The 21,222-nt window shown below is 52.0% G+C and overlaps 1 protein-coding gene across 6 annotated transcripts in view; it reads left to right on the top strand.

The window, feature by feature from the left end:
- The window catches only part of LOC105480409 (6-phosphofructo-2-kinase/fructose-2,6-biphosphatase 4), a 44,646-nt gene that overhangs the window by 8,749 nt on the left and 14,675 nt on the right, over nt 1–21,222 (top strand). For 5 of the 6 annotated variants that reach the window (XM_011739230.3, XM_011739229.3, XM_011739234.3 and 2 more), the window contains exons 2-9: nt 2,451–2,567; nt 2,725–2,821; nt 11,809–11,875; nt 16,050–16,124; nt 16,508–16,564; nt 17,203–17,324; nt 19,670–19,877; nt 20,529–20,675. In XM_011739230.3, coding sequence (XP_011737532.1) covers nt 2,451–2,567; nt 2,725–2,821; nt 11,809–11,875; nt 16,050–16,124; nt 16,508–16,564; nt 17,203–17,324; nt 19,670–19,877; nt 20,529–20,675 — 890 coding nt within the window. Of the gene's footprint in view, nt 1–1,754; nt 1,826–2,450; nt 2,568–2,724; nt 2,822–11,808; nt 11,876–16,049; nt 16,125–16,507; nt 16,565–17,202; nt 17,325–19,669; nt 19,878–20,528; nt 20,676–21,222 lie in introns of all 6 variants that reach the window. The other variant, XM_011739231.3, reaches the window with a different exon arrangement.

Raw genomic sequence — 21,222 nt, 5'->3', positions numbered from 1 at the left:
AGCCCCTGAAGGAGCGGTCGGGAGGTGGCCCCGTCAGCGGGAGCAGGGTGGATGCAGGATTTCCTCCTGCTTAGCAGCTGTCACACTACCCTCGGTTGCTTGAGAGCCCGGCCACCTGGCCAGGAGCTATGCAAACAATGCAGACCTCAGCTGTCCACCGGCCCTGAGGAGGCAAGGCCTTGCCTGACTTGTTTTCCTCTCACCTTAGCCAATGCTGATATTTCTCTGCAAGTTTCTTCACTCTCACTCAGTCAGCCTGTTTCATGGGGTCTCCTCCTTCCTGCCCCTGAGGCTCACTGTTTGGGTCACCTTTAAACAAGGGGCATGCACAGGAGTGATGGAGCCCCCACTGGCCAGCAAGGCCCTTTGTTTCTCTGCAGGGCCTGCCTGGGGCCAGGCCACCGCCTCCACGCCCTGAGTCCCAAGGGCAGTCGGTGCTGAGGTATACCTATGGCTTTAGCTCAGTATCTGCCAGGATAGGACAGAGGGCACAGCTTCCCAGAAGTGCCCAGGCTCTTCCATGGGGATAGCACTAGGCTTCTCTGAGGGATGATTGCCCCGTTTTACAGCTGGGGACGCCGAGGCTCAGAGTTCCCAATGAGTGTCAGACTCGAGATGGCAACCCAGGCCTGACTCCTGAAACCCCGCGGAAGTGCTCCTGGGGCCTCTGTGCTCTGAGGGAGACAACTTGTTGGTGGGGACAGTCTGTCTAGGCAACCAGGTGAAGGCACTTGCAGAACCAAGTGGGCAGAAGAGGGGCAGTGACAGGTCCCCACATCTGTCCATCTGCCTGTCTGCTATGGTTTTACCTGACCCAGGTCCTAAGGATGAGGAAAAGGAAGCTTCCTGAGGCTTCTGACGTGAGACCGCATTTGATGGCACTGGAAACTGAGCTGGGGGCTGGGCTCATGCCTGTAATCCTAGCACTTTGGGAGGACAAGGTGGGCAGATCACCTGAGGTCAGGAATTCAAGACCAGTCTGACCAACATAATGAAATCCTGTGTCTACTGAAAATACAAAAATTAGCCAGGTGTGCACCTGTAATCCCAGCTACTTTAGAGGCTGAGGCACAAGAATAGCTTGAACCTGGGAGGCAGAGGTTGCAGTGAGCTGGGCGCCACTGCACTCCAGCACTCCAGCCTGGGCAAGGGCAACAGAGCGAGACTCTGTCTCAAAGAAAAAAAGAAGGCCGGGGGTGATGGCTCACACCTGTAATCCCAGCACTTTGGGAGGCCCAGGCGGGTGGATCACCTGAGGTCAGGAGTTTGAGATCAGCCTGACCAACATGGTAAAACCCTGTCTCTACTAAAAATGCAAAAATTAGCCAGGCGTGGTGGTGGGTGCCTGTAATCCCAGCCACTTGGGAGGCTGAGGCAGGAGAATCTCTTGAACCTGGGAGGTGGAGGTTGCAGTGAGCCAAGATCACACCACTGCCCTCCAGCCTGGGAGACAGAGCGAGACTCCGTCCCAAAAAAAAAGAAAACTGAGCTGGGTGCCACGAGATGGAGCTGGCAGTTCTGCTGCCTTGGCATCTGTTCTAGCTAGCTGGGGATATAGGGGCTGCATTCAGACCCTTCATTCCTTTAGCCTGGCATCTTCTCTGGCTGGCACACTGACCTGTGGCACATGGATGGTGGTGGGTGGGCTATCAGAGGGACTGTTCTTGTGGGCATCTGTCTGGGTCTCTGGTCTCAACCCCTTGTCCTTACCCTGAGAGACTTCTAGATGCCTCCCTCCCTGATCCTGCCCACAGTTCCCGAGCACCAGCGCTGTGCCAGGCCCCAGGACCCTGAAGGGCTCAGATACCACAGGGCTTCTTCTGCTGTAAGTGATCAGTCTAGAGAGAAGAGTGTCATTAGTGAGGTGACCAGGATTGAGGGTGAGGGTGTTCCTGGTGACCATGGAGATGCCTTGGGGAAAGGACTCGTTGAGGAAGTGACTTTTGAGGTGGGCTTTGTGTGATGAAAAGAAGTTCACCACGGGGAGGGCACGCAGTGGGGCTGTGTGTTCTGGGAGCACTGAGTGATGGCTGGGGTGGGAGAGATATAAAAATGTTAGGGTATGGATTCCTGGATGACAGAGGCAGGATGTTGATTACCCTGCTGGGTTTTGGTCCTGTCCTTCATGATGTGGGGACCCTCCTAGCTGTGTTTAGCCAGTAGCAAGGTCGGTTGACTTTATACCTAGTGGTGCACATCAGGATGAAAAGGGCTGGAGAGATCCCACTGTGTGTGCCAGAGCCCAGGCGGGCCTGGGGAAGGGGGACATGCCAATGGTGGCTTGAAACCGGCATCTGGGGCCACTCCAGGAACTGTGTGATGCTAGGAAGCCAAGAAGATACATCTGGTGCCATTCCCATGCCCTGAGGCTGAGAGAACACAGGCCGAGAGGGAGGGGTTTGCTGGGAGGGTCCCGGCCCTCATCTGACACTGTGCTGCTTGCCTTTTAGTGTGCATGACCAACTGCCCAACGCTCATTGTCATGGTGGGCCTGCCCGCCAGGGGCAAGACCTACATCTCCAAGAAGCTCACTCGATACCTGAACTGGATTGGTGTGCCTACTCGGGGTGAGGCTTGGCCCCAGCTATCCGAGGGAAGCTTTGTGGGGCATGGCGAAGAGAAGAGAGAAGGCCTGTCCTCTATTCTTTGGCCTGGGGGTGGATCAAGGTCAGGGTTGGTAGGGGTTGCTGTTGCTGTGAAAGCTGAGCCTCTCCTTTCCGCCAGAGTTCAATGTTGGCCAGTATCGCCGGAACATGGTCAAGACCTACAAATCTTTTGAATTTTTTCTCCCCGACAATGAAGAGGGCCTGAAAATCAGGAAGTAAGTATATGTGTTGGGTTTTGGGGGAGAGGTTGCTGGGGGACCCAGTGTGGAGATAGCTAACACATTACTGACCATTTACTGAGAAGCCCCTGGAGTGGAGCTGCTGGTGAATGACTGAGCTACTCCTGAGCCCTGGCCTTGCCCGGCCCTGACGGCTGTGTGACAGGGCCGTGTGACAAGGCTGGTCTCTGGATCTCTCAGGATGTGGTGGGGGTGGGAGGTAATGGGTTTGGGGATGAGAAGAGAGGGTGTGTTGTGTGGCCTCCTGGTGGCTGGGCCATTCCTGCCCTGGGGTTAAGGAGCCCTTGGGAAGAACAGCCTGTGGGAGGGGAGGACAGAGCTTCAGGGAGGTGAGAGGGGCTCAGCCCACACAGGTCATAGGAGCTGCTGCCTGGAGGTCATCCTCGCTCACCCCAGCGCCCCCGTGGGGATGCCTGCTGCTGGGTAAGAGAACCTGAGTGAGTACAAGCATACAGGCCTTAGGGATGGAGCAGGGGGCGGGGGACTTCCTCCCTTGCCCCAGGATAAGCTCTCTCCTGTGTATTTGGAGCATGTTTGCCCTGTGCTTGCTATGTTCTTGGTGTGTGATTGCTGGTGTGATTGACTTTGCATTGACATCTCCTAGGTGCTGCTGGGTGAGTCGTTCACACTTCTGCTGTTATTCCTGAGATAGAAATGTGTATATGCTACCCCCACCCCGAACAACTTTCAGACTTGAACTGAGTCCTTTCTTCAAGGAACTGAGTACCAGCTGGTGGTCTGAGCAGCCATGCTGTGCTTTTCTCGGGAGGTGTTAGCTGGGGGCTTGAGAAGCACCTTATCAACTTAGGGTGACAGAGACTTGCTCTTGGCCCAGCCATCAGGATAGGGCAGTGAGCAGAGGTTGACCCAGCTCTAGTGACTTCCCCAAATTAAGCCTAGCCCCAGGCCAGAGGCTACCAGGCTGCCACTGGGGTCCACACTAGGCTGCCTGTTCTTTCTCTGGCCACCAGGGGGCAGGAACTCCCTGCTGTGGGTCTTGGACCTTCAGACCAGAGACTGCCTTTGTTCTTCCATCGGTGTGGCCTGGCAAGGCTGTGGCACCAAGAAGGGAAGGGGAGCCTGACATTCAGGTTTCTGTGGCTAAATTGTGGATAAAAATCAAGGCTGGACCCTCTGGTTATATTGAGTCAGATAAAAAGTAGGGGACTAAGGCCGGGCGCGGTGGCTCAAGCCTGTAATCCCAGCACTTTGGGAGGCCGAGGTGGGCGGATCACAAGGTCAGGAGATCGAGACCACAGTGAAACCCCGTCTCTACTAAAAATACAAAAAATTAGCCGGGCGCGGTGGCGGGCGCCTGTAGTCCTAGCTACTCAGGAGGCTGAGGCAGGAGAATGGCGTGAACCCAGGAGGCGGAGCTTGCAGTGAGCCGAGATCGCGCCACTGCACTCCAGCCTGGGCAACAGCGTGAGACTCCGTCTCAAAAAAAAAAAGTAGGGGACTAATGTCTGAACCTACCATGTGCTGGGTTCTTGATGCCTGTTGTCACCCCCCCTTTTACAGATGAGGAAACTGAGGCTCGGACAGGCCAGGAGTCTCACACAAAATAGCAAGTTTACGTCAGCACCCAGACTTGAATCTAAGCCCATCTACTGCTAAAAAGTGTCCATCATTCCAATATTCCTCAATAGGTAGGTCAAGGAACATATAAAATGCAAATTTTATTTATTTTTTAAATTATTATTATTTTTTTCATGATGGAGTCTCACTCTGTTGCCCAGGCTGGAGTGCAGTGGTGCAATCTTAGCTCACTGCAACCTCCTGGGTTCAAGCAATTCTCCTGCCTCAGCCTCCCAAGTAGCTGGTACTACAGGTACATGCCACCATGCCTGGCTAATTTTTTTGTATTTTTAATAGAGACGGAGTTTCACCTTGTTGGTCAGGCTGGTCTTGAACTCCTGACCTCAAATGATCCTCCCACCTTGGCCTCTCAAAGTGCTGGGATTATAGGCGTGAGCCACCGTGCCTGGCCTATTTTATTTTATTTTATTTATTTATTTATTTATTTATTTTTTTTTGGAGACGGAGTCTTGCTCTGTCGCCCAGGCTGGGGTGCAGTGGCCGGATCTCAGCTCACTGCAAGCTCCACCTCCTGGGTTTACGCCATTCTCCTGCCTTAGCCTCCTGAGTAGCTGGGACTACAGGCGCCCGCCACCTCGCCCGGCTAGTTTTTTGTATTTTTTAGTAGAGATGGGGTTTCACCGTGTTAGCCAGGATGGTCTCGATCTCCTGACCTCGTGATCCACCCGTCTCGGCCTCCCAAAGTGCTGGGATTACAGGCTTGAGCCACCGCGCCCGGCTATTTTATTTTTTAATACCCCCACCAGATGCAAATTTTAAACAACCCAAGCTGTGGATGCTGATAGCCTAGCCTGTCTCATCTTCCCAGCAGCTTCTGTGGTGGGTGGTGCCTCACTTTTCCAGATGCTGAGACCAAGGCCAGAAAGTGAGGGGGGTGCCTTGGGTCACTCAGGGTTTGAATTTGAAGTCTGTCCTGTCTGAATCCATAGTGTTAGTGGGGAGAGTCTGCCAGCTGTTCCACTCTGGCTGTCCCCCTAAGGTGGGGATATTTCGGATTAATTCAAATGAAGAGACCTAGACTCAATAGAGGTTGGGAAGCTAATCCAGTGTCACCCTGCGACAGAAGCTGGGGACAGGCTCATTGCTGCCTTTCTGCAGGCACACCCTGTGGCTGCCCTAGAAACCCTCTCTCCTGTATCCGAATCCTGGCTCTGGCTGGGCCACAGGGCCATTTCCTATTAATCAGCCCAAAATTTCCCAATTAGCAAAATAAAAGAACCGGAGTTTTTTTTTTTTTTTTTTGAGACAGAGTCTCGCTCTGCCGCCCAGGCTGGAGTGCAGTGGCGTGATCTTTGGCTCACTGCAAGCTCCGCCTCCCGGGTTCCCGCCATTCTCCTGCCTCAGCCTCCCGAGTAGCTGGGACTACAGGCGCCCGCCACCTCGCCCGGCTAGTTTTTTTGTATTTTTTTTTAGTAGAGACGGGGTTTCACTGTGTCAGCCAGGATGGTCTCGATCTCCTGACCTCGTGATCTGCCCGTCTCGGCCTCCCAAAGTGCTGGGATTACAGGCTTGAGCCACCGCGCCCGGCCAAGAACCGGAGTTTTTAAAGTGGAAAACCTGGGAAGAGACAGCTGTGTTTCCCAGAGGCCCAGTTACTCACACAATGTTGAAGTCCTTCTCTGACACTGGACACAGCAGAAGATCTAGAAAAGTGCATGCAATGGCCGGGCGCGGTGGCTCAAGCCTGTAATCCCAGCACTTTGGGAGGCCGAGACGGGCGGATCACAAGGTCAGGAGATCGAGACCATCCTGGCTAACACGGTGAAACCCCGTCTCTACTAAAAAATACAAAAAACTAGCCAGGCGAGGTGGCGGGCGCCTATAGTCCCAGCTACTCAGGAGGCTGAGGCAGGAGAATGGTCTAAACCCGGGAGGCGGAGCTTGCAGTGAGCTGAGATCCGGCCACTGCACCCCAGCCTGGGCGACAGAGCAAGACTCTGTCTCAAAAAAAAAAAAAAAAAAAGAAAAGTGCATGCAAGGCCGGGTGCAGTGATTCACGCCTGTAATCCTAGCACTTTGGGAGGCTGAGGTGGGTGGATCACTTGAGACCAGGAGTTTGAGACCAGCCTGACCAACATGGCAAAACCCCGTCTCTACTAAAATCACAAAAATTAGCCACATGTGGTGGTTCACACCTGTAATCCCAGCTACATCAGGAGGCTGAGGCATGAGAATTGCTTGAATCTGAGAGGTGGAGGTTGCAACGAGCCAAGATCGCGTCTCTGTGCTCCGGCCTGGGTGATTGATAGAGCAAGACTGTGTCTCAAAAAAAAAAATGTATGCAAGGGCATGAGTACACATATTCTAAACAGGCACACTCATACTCCTGCACACAGTCATATACCACACACAAGCCCCCATGCACACACACACGTGGGCACGTGCATACATGTGCATACCTCATAGGCACACATCTGGACATGCATATACCATATGTACAGGGTATATACACATGCACACCCCCTGTGTACACAGTCACATTATACATCAGGGTATATGTACATGTGTGGGCACCTACACATATAAATACTTGGGCTCACGTGAGCCACACATGATTCAAGGGCCATTACACACATGCAGGCGCACATGTTCTCACCCTGTATATACATACACACCTGAGCAGGCTCATACATGATGTGTTGGCATTCCCCAAGACTGCCCTCAGGTTCAGTGATTTGCTAGGGTGACTCCCAGGACTGGGCATATAGCTGGACTCATAGCTAAGACTTAGTATGGCAAAATGACACAAAGCAAAATCAGAAAGAGAAAAGGGGCCTGGGGTGAAGTCCAGAGGAAACCAGGACTGAGCATCAAGATTCTGTCCCCATGGAGTCACACAGGATGCACTTAATTCCTCCTGCATTGAACTGTGACAACACGTGTGAAATGTTGTCTGCCAGGGAATTTCATCAGAGACTCAATGACCAAGGTTTTTATTGGAGGCTGGTCACATAAGCACCCTGTGCCTAGCATGTACCAAAATTCCAGACTCCAGAAGGAAAGCAGGTATCCAACATAAACCATGTTGTTTGTATAAACAGTCTATGCACAGTGAGCTCCTCTTATAATTCAGGGAAAGGTTTTGTTTTTTTTTTTTTTGAGACGGAGTCTTGCTCTGTCGCCCAAGCTGGAGTGCAGTGGCGCGATCTCGGCTCACTGCAAGCTCCGCCTCGCAGGTTCATGCCATTCTCCTGCCTCAGCCTCCCAAGTAGCTGGGACTACAGGCACCCGCCACCACACCCAGCTAATTTTGTTTTGTATTTTTAGTAGAGATGGGGTTTCACAGTGTTAGCCAGGATGGCCTCGATCTCCTGACCTCGTGATCCACCTGCCTCAGCCTCCCAAAGTGCTGGGATTACAGGCATGAGCCACTGCGCCCGGCCAATTCAGGGAAAGTTTTATATCACTAGAGGGAACCATTTACCATCAATTTCCCCGATCCTTGGCCGGGCGCGGTGGCTCAAGCCTGTAATCCCAGCACTTTGGGAGGCCGAGGCGGGTGGATCACGAGGTCAGGAGATCGAGACTATCCTGGCTAACATGGTGAAACCCCATCTCTACTAAAAATACAAAAAACTAGCCAGGCGTGGTGGCGGGCGCCTGTAGTCCCAGCTACTTGGGAGGCTGAGGCAGGAGAATGGCGTGAGCCCGGGAGGCGGAGCTTGCAGTGAGCCGAGATCACGCCACTGCACTCCAGCCTGGGAGACATAGCGAGACTCCGTCTCAAAAAAAAAAAAAAAAAAAGAAAAAAGAAAAAAAATTTCCCCAATCCTGGCCAACAGCCAACCTCACAAGCAGGCCTTTTGAAGGGGACCATTCTCACACCTGCTGTGTTAACTCTTCCACACACGTGCAGTCACCCACTACACATGAAGGTGGTGCACACACATGCATACCTCAGAGGCATGTGTGTGGGCACATACACACTTGTGCTCACCTGTATGCACATGTGGATCTGTGCACACGTACACACCAAGCATGATCACATTTGTGCTCAGTCACATAGCACATGAAGAGATGTATACACACACCATGTGTACACACATGGGCACCCCCACATGCATACTCTGTATATGCTTGGACACACACACACAAACTTATACACATGGGTGCATGCACACACATCCTATGTGCACACATGCGGGCACACTCATTCACACCTATGCCCATTTAGTCACACACTGCACACAGGGATAGTGCACGCTTATGTGTGTATGCATCTGTGCTCACACATGGGCCCAGGGAATGCTCACACAGGTACACTCACAGATTTACATGTACATATTTGGGCACAACACACTCATACATATCCACCCACACATGTGGATTCATGCACATATGCATCTCTTCACCCTATTCGCACTTTGTCACACACACACACGCACACACAGGCTCCCAGGCTCTTCCCTCAGCATCTCCACCGGGGCCCTGAGGTGTCTTCTGCATGGTGGTGTCATGGCCAGAGCAGCCCACAAAAGAGATCTTAGCCCAGAACATGGGGCTCTAAGTGCAGGTGGTGAGAAATGTCCCCACAAATGCCAGTTACCTGGACTCTCAGAATTCAGATGTTTTTGGCATGAGGAAGAAAGCACCTTGAGGCTCTAACTGAAAGAACCGTTGGGGCAAAGAAATGGTTACAAGGGCTGGACGTAGTAGCTCACGTGTGTAATCCCAATATTTGGGGAGGCTGTGGCAGGAGGATCACTGGAAGCCAGGAGTTAAAGACCAGCCTGGGGAGCATAGTGAGACCCTGTCTCTTAAAAAAAAAGAAAGAAAGAAAGAAAGAAAAGAAAGGTCACAAGGAGCCATAAGAGGAGAGCTTCTTTCAGTGCCCTGGACTCAGCTCTACCACTGATTTCTCTGTGGTTTCCAGATCAGCTTCTGCCTCTGTATTTCAGGCATATCGTCCTGATGAGAGCTCTTTGACTTTGACATGCTGGGAGTTTAAACACAAAATCCAAAGATCAACAAAGTCAGGAAGACTGGGCACTGTGGCTCATGCTTGTAATGCCAGGACTTGGGAGGCTGAGGAGGGTGGATCACTTGAGGTCAGGAGTTTAAGACCCACATGGGGAACATGGTGAAATCCCATCTCTACTAAAAATACAAAAAATTACCTGGGTGTGGTGGCACATGCCTGTAATCCCAGCTACTCAGGAGGCTGAGGCAGGATAATTGCTTGAACCCAGGAGGTGGAAGTTGTAGTGAGCTGAGATCATGCCGCTGTACTCCAGTCTGGGCAACAAAGTGAGACTCTGTCTCAAAAAAACAAAAATCAAAACCAGAAAACACAAGGCTAGGAGATCTAGCTTTACCCTTACATAGAAGAAGGAAAGAAAATAGATCAAGGCCGGGTGCGGTGGCTCAAGCCTGTAATCCCAGCACTTTGGGAGGCCGAGACGGGCGGATCACGAGGTCAGGAGATCGAGACCATCCTGGCTAACACGGTGAAACCCTGTCTCTACTAAAAAATACAAAAAACTAGCCGGGCATGGTGGCGGGTGCCTGTAGTCCCAACTACTCGGGAGGCTGAGGCAGGAGAATGGCATGAACCCGGGAGGCGGAGCTTGCAGTGAGCTGAGATCCGGCCACTGCACTCCAGCCTGGGCAGCAGAGCGAGACTCCGTCTCAAAAAAAAAAAAAAAAAAAAGAAAGAAAATAGATCAAAAGGTAATTTAGCTGTCTCCAGACCTCATAGGAGAAATTGATACGATAAGAACAGGCCGGGCGCGGTGGCTCATGCCTGTAATCCCAGGGCTTTGGGAGGCTAAGGCAGGTGGATCATGAGGTCAGGAGATCAAGACCATCCTGGCTAACACAGTGAAACCCCGTCTCTACTAAAAATACAAAAAATTAGCCAGGCGTGGTGGCAGGCGCTTGTAGTCCTAGCTACTCGGGAGGCTGAGGCAGGAGAATGGTGTGAACCCGGGAGGTGGAGCTTGCAGTGAGCCGAGATCGCGCCACTGCACTCCAGACTGGGAGAGAGAGTGAGACTCTGTCTCAAAAAGAAAAGATGAGAACAATCCTGGCTGGGCGCAGTGGCTCGCGCCTGTAATCCCAGCACTTTGGGAGACCAAAGTGGGCAGATCAGTTGAAGTCAGGAGTTTGAGACCAGCCTGGCTAACATGACGAAACCCTATCTCTACTGAAAATACAACAGTTAGCCAGATGTGGTGGCAAGCACCCATAATCCCTGGTACTTGGATGGCTGAGGCACAAGAATTGCTTGAACCTGGGAGGCAGAGGTTACAGTGAGCTGAGATTGTACCACTGCACTCCAACCTGGGCAACAGAGAGTAATACTCTGTCTAAAAAAAAAAAAAAAAAAAAAAAAATCCTTATGTGTCAATCCATTTTGCAGCAATAAATGAAAAAGCTGAGAACTTATAAAGATTGTGTAAACCTGGGCAACATAGCAAGACCCCATCTCTAAAATAAATTTAAAGATTAGCCAGGTGTGGTGGCATACCCCTGTAGTTTCAGCTACTCTGGAGGCTGAGGCAGGAAGACTGCTTGAGCCCAGGAGTTTGGGTTGCAGTGAGACATGATCCCACTACTGCACTCCAGCCTAGGTGGCAGGGCGAGACCTTATCTCAAAAAAAAAAAAGATCTGAAAACTGTATAGTCAGTGTTCGTCATAGGTGGGGGATTCCCATTCTGGAGGGTATGCATATGATAGAAGCAGAGATGCAGAACCCTCCCCCAGAAGGGGTGGTTTGGGGAATTCTCTTTCAGGAAAGAAAGTTGAGCATTAAGCTGAGGGCCAGCACTAGCGTTCCTCCCATCCCCACCACCAACTCCTGACATGCACACAAGAAAACGGCTGCTTTTAAAAATGGTTATTTTGAAATACAAAAATTAGCTGGGTGTAGTGGTGCATGCCTGTAATCCCAGCTACTCAGTAGACTGAGGCACGAAAAGGGCTTGAAACTGGGCAGAAGTTGCACTGAGCCAAGATCGCGCCACTGCCCTCCAGCCTGGGTGACAGAGCGAGACTCAGTCTCAAAAAAAAAAGGAGGCCTATTTTGATAATCAGGGAAAATATATGACAATTAGAAATCATGAATATGGCACAATGACAACATGGATTTGCATACAATGAGAAGATGAGGGAAAATACAGAAACGTAGTGCTTAAAAAATGTTGCTAATGGCCAAGAATATATAGCCTTCCACCTCACAGGAGCAGAGTTAGCCAAACACTGAACATTATGCGGAGGAAAGACAAGAGAAATTTTGAAAAGAGAGCAAGAGATCTTGGGACTGTTCCTTCTCCTGTCATGTCTCCTCCTGTCGTGTGTCCCTGGCCACCCTCCTGCAGCCAGGGTCGGGTGCTGAGCTGACCCTGTGTTTTCTCTCCTGAAGGCAGTGTGCCCTGGCAGCTCTCCGTGACGTCCGGCGATTCCTTAGTGAGGAGGGGGGACATGTGGCGGTGAGTGTGACACTCTGGTGACAGCTGGGAGTGACACATGGGAGCCCACCCACATCTGTGCCTTTGCTCATCAGGCATCTGGAGGGGAAGGCAGGGTGTGTGTGCCCCAGATGCCCTGGGTGCCAGCCCTTGGGAGGAAGTCTACAACAGCTATGCAGGAGGAAGCGAGAGACTGGATGTGGGCCAGGAGTTTCCCTCTGGGCATGTGGTGGCCGCACTTGACCCTGCAGGACTTCCCTCTGGATACTTGTATTGTTGGCCACCCCAGAAGTTACAGGCATCAGGTTGCCTAAGTCTTTAGTAAATGTGATTTTTCCTGGTGTGGAGAGAGTCCTGCCCAGCATTACTGGTTGTTGCAGGAACCCACCAAATCCTGGGTTAAGGGGATTCCACCTGTGTGTTGGCCCCCCTAGTCAGATGGAAGGGCGGAACAGGGTTGAGCTGGGGTGTCTGTGGGAAAGGGCTCTACCCCAACCTTATATAGTCAAACACAGGGTCTGTTCTTTCCCTTCCTTTTCCTTCTTGGAGTCATGCCTTCCGGAGTTCTCTGTCCCCAGCTACAATCTGTGCCTGTAGCACAGCCATTGCCCTTCTCTCTCCTGGGTTGAATGTTCTGCCTATGGATCCCACATCATCTTCTCCTAGACTTACTGATTTGTTTCGTTGAAGCACATTCACCAGTAACTTCCTGAGAAAGGTGTTTGGGGAGGTAAATTGTGTGAGACCTTGCATGTCTGAAGTGTCTTTTTTTAATCCTCACATTTGATGGTTGGGTATAGAATTCTAGGTGGAAAGTGCTTTTCCCTTAGAACTTCTACAACATCACTCTGATGTCTTACGGCTTCTAGTGTGGCTGTGGAGAAGTCTCACGTCATTCTGATTTGCTGATCTTCCTAAAAGCTTCATCTCTGAGAGGGAGCTGAGAATTTCTCATGCCCCTTCCTCTTGGGAGGCCTTTAGGGTCTTCAAGGTGATGTGGTTTGTGGTGGGTCTTCTCTCCTCCACCACACATGGTCCTAGGGGGCCCCTTTTCATCATAACACTCTTGTTGTCCAGGTTATGGAAATTGTCATGTATTATTTCTGTGACAAATCACCTCTGCCTCTTTCTGGCAACTCACTCCATCCCTACTCTCATTTTCTGAGCTGCTTTTTCTAGAACTGGTGGCTGCATGCTAGCTTGATTCTTTTTTTTTTTTTTTTTTTTTTTTTTTTGAGACGGAGTCTCGCTCTGTCGCCCAGGCTGGGGTGCAGTGGCCGGATCTCAGCTCACTGCAAGCTCCACCTCCCGGGTTTACGCCATTCTCCTGCCTCAGCCTCCGAGTAGCTGGGACTACAGGCATGTGCCACCATGCTTGGCTAATTTTGTATTTTTCATAGAGACAGGGTTTCACCTTGTTGCCCAGGCTGGTCTCAAGTTCCTGGTCTCAACAATTTGCCTGCCCCAGCCTCTGAATGTGCTGGGATTATAGGCATGAGCCACTGCACCTGGCCCAAATTCCTTTTTTTTGTTTGTTTGTTTGATTTACTTTCTGTTTTTCTTTTTTTTTTTTTTTTTTTTTTGAGGCGGAGTCTCGCTTTGTCGCCCAGGCTGGAGTGCAGTGGCGCGATCTCGGCTCACTGCAAGCTCCGCCTCCTGGGTTCCCGCCATTCTCCTGCCTCAGCCTCCCGAGTAGCTGGGACTACAGGCGCCGCCACCACGCCCGGCTAATTTTTTTTGTATTTTTAGTGGAGACGGGGTTTCATTGTGTTAGCCAGGATGGTCTCGATCTCCTGACCTCGTGATCCGCCCGTCTCGGCCTCCCAAAGTGCTGGGATTACAGGCTTGAGCCACCGCGCCCGGCCTCTGTTTTTCTTGTTAAAGGTTTTGCTGGAGTGTCCAGTGAGCCCTGGCTGGATGCCCTTTTTAAAAAAATGATGCTGGGCTGACATGGTAGCTCGTGCCTGTAATCGCAGCACTTCGGGAGGCCAAGGCAGGAGGATTGCTTGAGCCCAAGAGTTTGAGACCAGCCTGGGCAACATAGCGAGACTCTGTGTCTACAGAAAATTTTTTAAATTAGCCAGCTGTGGGCCAGGCACGGAGGCTCACGCCTGTAATCCCAGCACTTTGGGAGGCCGAGGCAGGCAGATTATGAGGTCAGAAGATTGAGACTATCCTGGCTAACACAGTGAAACTTCGTCTCTACTAAAAAAATACAAAAAATTATCCAGGCATGGTGGCGGGTGCCTGTAGTCCCAGCTACTCAGTAGGCTGAGGCAGGAGAATGGCGTGAACCTGGGAGGCGGAGCTTGCAGTGAGCTGAAATCATGCCACTGCACTTCAGCCTGTGTAACAGAGCAAGACTCCATCTCAAAAAAAAAAAAAAAAAAAAAAAAAATTAGCCAGGTGTGGCTGGGCGCAGTGGCTCACTCCTGTAATCCCAGCACTTTGGGAGGCCAAGGTGGGCAGATCATGAGGTCAGGAGTTCCAGACCAGCCTGGCCAACATGGTGAAACCTCATCTCTACTAAAAATACAAAAATTAACCAGGTGTGGTAGCACATGCCTGTAGTCCCAGCTACTCAGGAGGCTGAGGCAGGAGAATTGCTTGAACCAGGGAGGTGGAGCAATTCTCCACCTCCACCTCCAAATTCTTGCAGTAAGCCGAGATCACGCCACTGCACTCCAGCCTGGACGACAGAGCAAGACTCTGTCTCAAAAAAAAAAAAAAAAAAAAAAAAAATTAGCCAGGTATGGTGGTACATGCCTGTAATCCCAGCTACTTGGGAAGCTGAGGTGAAAGAATCACTTAAGCCCAGGAGGTTGAGGCTGCAGTGAGCTATGATTGCTCCACTATATTCCAGCCTGGGCGACAAAGGGAGACCCTGTCTCAAAAAAAATTTTTTTTAAACAAAAACAAAAAATGATGCTGTAACCCAGGTGTGGTGGTGCACAATTGTAGTCCCAGCTACTCAGGAGGCTAAGTTTAGGGGATCTCTTGAGCCCAGAGGCTTGAGGCTGCAGTGCATATGATCTTGCCTGTGAATAGCCATTGCACTCCAGCCCAGGCAACACAACGAGACTCCATCTCTGAAAAGAAAACAAAAACTTAAAAAATAAAAAAATGATGCTGTTAAAAAAACAGCTTAGGCCGGGCGCGGTGGCTCAAGCCTGTAATCCCAGCACTTTGGGAGGCCGAGACGGGCGGATCACGAGGTCAGGAGATCAAGACCATCCTGGCTAACACAGTGAAACCCCGTCTCTACTAAAAAATACAAAAAAAAACTAGCCGGGCGAGGTAGCGGGCGCCTGTAGTCCCAGCTACACGGGAGGCTGAGGCAGGAGAATGGCGTAAACCCGGGAGGCGGAGCTTGCAGTGAGCCAAGATCCAGCCACTGCACTCCAGCCTGGGCGACAGAGCGAGACTCCGTCTCAAAAAAAAAAAAAAAACAAAAAAACGGCTTAGACATGCTGGTGGGTGGGCCGCATCAAAGGATGCTTCTCAAAGAGCTCCAGATGGGTCAGTGCCCAGCTGGATGGGGTTGGGAAGGGGGCCTGGGCCTCCAGCTCTTCTTTATCAGCCAGCCAGTCTTCCCATTTCCTCCCCACCTTTGTCCCTTTTCCTAGCAATGCCAGCACACCCTCCTGAGTTCTCTGGTCCTGCGCAGGTGGTGTGAACTGGTTGGCGAGCACCTGTGTTTGGTTTCCTCCATGACTTTGAGTCCGTCACCATGGATCTATCTGACAGAATGTTGTAGATGCCTCCATCTCCTGTCCTCTCTTTTTCTCTTTATCTTTCCGTCCCCATTTTACTGGGGTGTCAAGATGGAGTAGAAATAAAAGTAGGTTCAGTTCACCAGGTTTAACTGGTTTCACTGAAATTCCTGTTGGTCAAACACAAACTGAGTGCCCATTGTGTGCAGAGCAGCACTGAGTAGGTTCTTCTGTGCTAAAGATCTGCTCCCCTGCTGGGAGCATAGGCATCCTCTCCTTCCATCTTCCTTGGGTCATTCTCTCCAAGGAAGGGGAGGGCCAGCCCAGCCCTTGCAAGTCTGAAGGAGACCGGCCAGGCAGGTGGCCCTGGCAGCAGCTGGTCCTTGTAAAAAACCAGTCCCCAGAGAGCCTGTGCTGCGGCCCTCAGGTGACTCCTACCTTCCCCAGGGCCAGAGGCTGAGTTAACCCTAGTTTGGTCCTAGGTTTTTGATGCCACAAACACCACCCGAGAACGGAGAGCGACCATCTTTAATTTTGGAGAACAGAATGGCTACAAGGTGAGGCCTCCTTGGCTCCTCTCCTTGGTGGAACTGTGGCATGCCCCCTGCCCTCCAGGGCTCCTTTCACCGCCTGCTGGTGCATAAGGGGCATGGGGCTGGCATGGCTCCTGAGTGTAATTTGGGATGAGAAGGGCTGTCTCCACCTGGGGTTTGCTTTCCAGAGGGAAGGGGGTTTTGGTGGGAGAGTCTAGGATAGGGCAGCACCTGCTTTAGCTCCGGACTCCTTGACCCTGCCTCCAGCCCCCTGAAGCAGGGTTTCAGGGCCTGGCTGCTGGTCAGCATGGGCCTCGGGGGATGGAGAGCTCCGAGCAAGGCAGGAGGCCCTGAACATGTCCGTGTTCCTCCCTCCCACCATCCCGGCGCTTCTGGTCCTGCCGCAGACCTTTTTTGTCGAGTCCATCTGTGTGGATCCTGAGGTCATAGCTGCCAACATCGTGGTGAGTGGTGCATCTGACCTTGTCAGAAGGTCGTGTGTGACAGGGACATCCCTTTTCAGGTTTTGGCTAATCTTAATTTGATCTTGAACCTTGCGGGGGGTAGGGAGGCAGTGTAACATCAAATGCTGGGTCAGGTGAGCCTTGCACTCTGTGGACCACTGTGTGGAAGGCTGGGTGGCTGGTGGACATTCACTCACCCCTCCTCCCCATCGTAACCACCTGGACACTAGGAGAGCACCTTCAGCAGGGGTGGGAGGGTGGGTGAGGGGCAGGTTTTATATTTCAGAGAAAGAAAGACTCATTCTTCCCTTCTCCTCCCCCAGTTTATCTCAGGAATGGCCATCTGGGTCTGGGGAAATGAGAGTTCAGGGTGGGGAAAGGCCTCTAGGCCTCCCCCGTACCCACAAGGATGAGGGACTTCAATCCCTGGACCCTTAGTGATATCCTCTCTGCACTCATATGAGAACTCAGACCAGGGAGCTGCTGGACCAGCCCCCAACCTCAGCTTCCAGCCTCAGGTCCCCGCCCTGGTCTCTGGCCCAACCTCCTCCAGCCCCCTGCACCGCAGTCTCCTTGGTCTCTGGCCCCGCCTGGCTTCTGACCCTGGTATGTCCTTGCTCTGTGCCTGGCTCCGGCAGCAAGTGAAACTGGGCAGCCCTGACTATGTTAACCGCGACAGTGACGAGGCTACCGAGGACTTCATGAGGCGCATTGAGTGCTATGAGAACTCCTACGAGTCGCTAGATGAGGACCTGGATAGGTGAGTCAGGGCAGTGCCGGGCCCTGCAGCTGCCATGGCGGGCAGCAGGGGTCATACTTGGTTGCCTCCTGTGGCTCCCCATGGTGGTGGCTGGGGGACCAAAAAGCAGAGATGGTCTGATTTTCTTGTTTATTTCCTTGGGGCAGAAATTTTTGGCCAGAGGTGACTTGCAGAACACCTGCTACCTCATCCGAAACTCTGCGAGTCAGGATTTTATACTATTCCATCATGAAATCAAGCCGAATTTCTATGCAGGGGGTCTTAAAGCAGGGGTTGGCAAATATTTTCTGTCAAAGATCAGAAAGTAAATATTGTATTTAGACCTTGGAGGATGTACAGCCTCTGTTGCAGGCACTTGCTCTGCTGTCACAGTACAAATGAAACATAGATGATATGTAAATCAATGGGTATAGCTGTGTACCAGTAAAACTTGATAAAAACAGCCCGCAGCTGAATTTGACTGTCTGGCCATAGTTTACCAAATCCTGTCTTACAGAACACATGGGGCAGTGGGCTGGGTAAATAATAATGTGAAGTATTACATCACAGAATGTAATACTTGGTGAAGTATTACAGTCATCATTATAACTCGTCATTGTGGAGAGACATGGGAAAATATAACACTGCATTCAGTGAAAAGGCTGGAATACAAACTTGTGCTTGGGTTCTATAATTCTATAAGCATCTGTAATACAGGCCGGGCAGAGTGGCTCATGCCTATAATCCTAGCACTTTGGGAGGATGAGGCGGGAGGATTCCTTAATCCCAGGATTTTGATACCAGCCTGGGCAACATGGTGAAACCCTATCTCTACAAAAAATACAAAAATTAGCCTGGCGGCCGGGCGCGGTGGCTCACGCCTGTAATCCCAGCACTTTGGGAGGCCGAGGTGGGTGGATCACAAGGTCAGGAGGTTGAGACCATCCTGGCTAACACAGTGAAACCCCGTCTCTACTAAAAATACAAACAAATTAGCTGGGCGTGGTGGCGGGCACCTGTAGTCCCAGCTACTCGGGAGGCTGAGGCAGAAGAATGGCGTGAACCCGGGAGGTGGAGCTTGCAGTGAGCCGAGATCACGCCACTGCACTCCAGCCTGGGCGACAGAGCGAGACTCTGTCTAAAAAAAAAAAAATTAGCCTGGCGTGGTGGCGCACCCCTGTTGTCCCAGCTACTCAGGAGGCTGAGGTGGGAGAATCACCTAACCCCAGGGAGGTCAAGGCTGCAGTGAGTTGTGATTGCACCACTGCACTCCAGCCTAGGTGACAGAGTGAGACCCTGTCTCAAAAACAAAAAAAGGATGCACGTAAACCAAGAAACATAAGCAACTCTGAGATGAATGCTTCTGGGGTGTGTATAGAGCAGTGTCCTCAGCTGGGTTCTGGAGCCAGCCCAGGCCGGGCCTGAGCTGAATGGCCTCTGCCGCCTGGGTCTCTCTGTGGCTTTCATGGTTCCCCCACACAACATTTCTTTTCATGGTTCTGTGGTGTGATCCATTTGTCTGGAGTGGTGGTTTGTCAGTAAGCATTGCTCTTGCTTTTATGGTGGTGTCATCACGACACCCCCAAACCAAGGTCCCAAGGTCCAGACAGTGAGAGCTCAACTGAGAATATCCAGAGGACTCTCGGCCTGAACCAGAGCCCACCATGCACCCCCACACCCTGCACCCCCACAGAGACTGATCAGTGTGCTGTCCAAGCTGCAGTGCCATACGGATCCAGAGCACGGAAAGTGGCTGAGCTGGACTTATCGGCTGCCACCACCGGCACCATCCTCCTGTGCTTCTTGTCTCGTCCACCAGCTGCCCAGGGTGGGGTGTGGCAGCTGCTCAGCACACTTGGATGACCTGGACTGGGCTGTAGTGGGAGGAGGTCACGGGAAGGAAAGGCCAGGTCCTTGGATGGCTGGCCAGGAAGAGTGGGGGCGTGGAGCGTTTGCCAGCTACTCTCAAGTCAACAACCCTGGGGAAACCTGTCTCTTGGTTCAACTTACAGACAGTGTGTTGAGAACTCGGAGGTAGGCCAGAGGGGCCCCAGGGACACATGAGCAGCGGAGAAAGTCATGATGTAGTATGGTGGACCCCCAACTTTGGATGTCACCTTTGGGAAGCATGATGAGTGACGAGCACCTCCCATCTCCTGTCTCCCACAGGGTTTGCCTGTGCGTCACACTCACTGTGTTGCTCCCGCCTCACCCCCATCACTTGCACACCAGCTGACGGTCCTGAGGGTTGTAATCTCTGGTGGTCAGAGGTGCAAGGCCTCGCAGCGACTCTGTGGCTGGCCAGACGTGCTCTGTGAGGACCCTGGCCACACTCACAGGCTTCTTTCTACCTTCTCTGTGGACAGGGACCTGTCCTATATCAAGATCATGGATGTGGGTCAGAGCTACGTGGTGAACCGTGTAGCTGACCACATCCAGAGCCGCATCGTATATTACCTCATGAACATCCATGTGACCCCCCGCTCCATCTACCTCTGCCGGCACGGGGAGAGTGAGCTCAACCTCAAGGGCCGGATTGGCGGGGACCCAGGACTGTCCCCCCGGGGCAGGGAGGTCAGTGCATGTGTGCCTGCGTGTGCACATGGGCCTGCATTTGTACCTCTGCATGGCTAGGTTTATGCATGTGTGTGTGTGCTGGGGCTGGGCTCCCATTCTTTTTTTTTTTCTTTATTTTTTATTTGTATTTTTTGGGGGTGGGGCTTCCATTCTTTTAATGTGCAGTCGAGGTGAATGACCTTCATTCAGCCTAGAATCTTCCCATCATGTAAGGAAGGTCACCAAGCAACAGGCAAATCTCTGGTGTCCGTGTGAACTGTCACTCGCTGAGCCCCTTTTGTCAGAGGCATGCCACCCTTGGAGCGACCTGAGTCCATACAGTGTAGCAGATGGCTGTGTCGCAGTCCAGGGGAGATAGTGAGACCTCAGTGGTCACGAAGCACAGGGCACCTGGTTGTGGGGAGGCAGTGGCCCTGATGAGTCACAGCTGGAACTGCGCTACTGTGCTCAGGGTCTGGGAGGGTGGACAAGAACAGCACTGTGTTCTTGTGTGTCAGCATGTGTGTCATTGACAAGTTAGTTCATGCTTTTTACCAAACCTGTAGTGAGTGTTCAAGGTGAGGATGATCTCATGAACCCTGCGGCTGTGGGATGCTTTAAGGGCATCCCAGGACCTGTGGGTCTGAGTTTGCTTATGATGTATTTCAGTTTGCCAAGAGTCTGGCCCAGTTCATCAGTGACCAGAATATCAAGGATCTGAAGGTCTGGACAAGCCAGATGAAGAGGACAATCCAGACGGCTGAGGCGCTAGGTGTGCCCTATGAACAGTGGAAGGTCCTCAACGAGATTGACGCGGTAGTTACCGTCCCTCCCTCCCTGTCTGCTTCCCAGACACCGCAGGGCCGATGCATCGCATTGTAACAACAGTGACCATTGCTCCCCTTGGGCAAAGGAGAGGAGAGAGAAAGGATACAGGAACCTAGGGGCTGGGAGCAGAGAGGAAAGGGCAGCCTAACAGGATGGGACCTTGGGTGAGCCCTAGACCATTCTCAGGAGTGAGCCTGGGAATTGACACCTCAACCTTACTCTCCTCCCTCCCTGTGGCCTCCTGCTAGGGTTCCTCATGGTCTAGCTCAACAAGAAATCAGCGGCCAGGGGAGCTTGGTAGCTGCAGTCAGCCATAGCCAACCTGCCAGGGATCTGGAGACACAAATGAGGTGAACCAGCACGGCCTTTGTCTCTTTAAAGATGCTGTTCTGGCCCGGAGCGGTGGCTCACGCCTGCAATCCTAGCACTTTGGGAAGCTGAGGTGGGCTCATCACCTGAAGTCAGGAGTTTGACTCCAACCTGGCCAACTGTCCAGTATCATCCCATAGGTCACTGAACTTCTGGTTTTTTTCTT

The sequence above is a fragment of the Macaca nemestrina genome, chromosome 2 (assembly GCF_043159975.1).
Source record: "Macaca nemestrina isolate mMacNem1 chromosome 2, mMacNem.hap1, whole genome shotgun sequence".
Lineage (NCBI taxonomy): Eukaryota > Metazoa > Chordata > Mammalia > Primates > Cercopithecidae > Macaca > Macaca nemestrina.
Note: the sequence above shows the minus strand (reverse complement) of the source record. Positions and strands in the feature narration are given on the sequence as shown.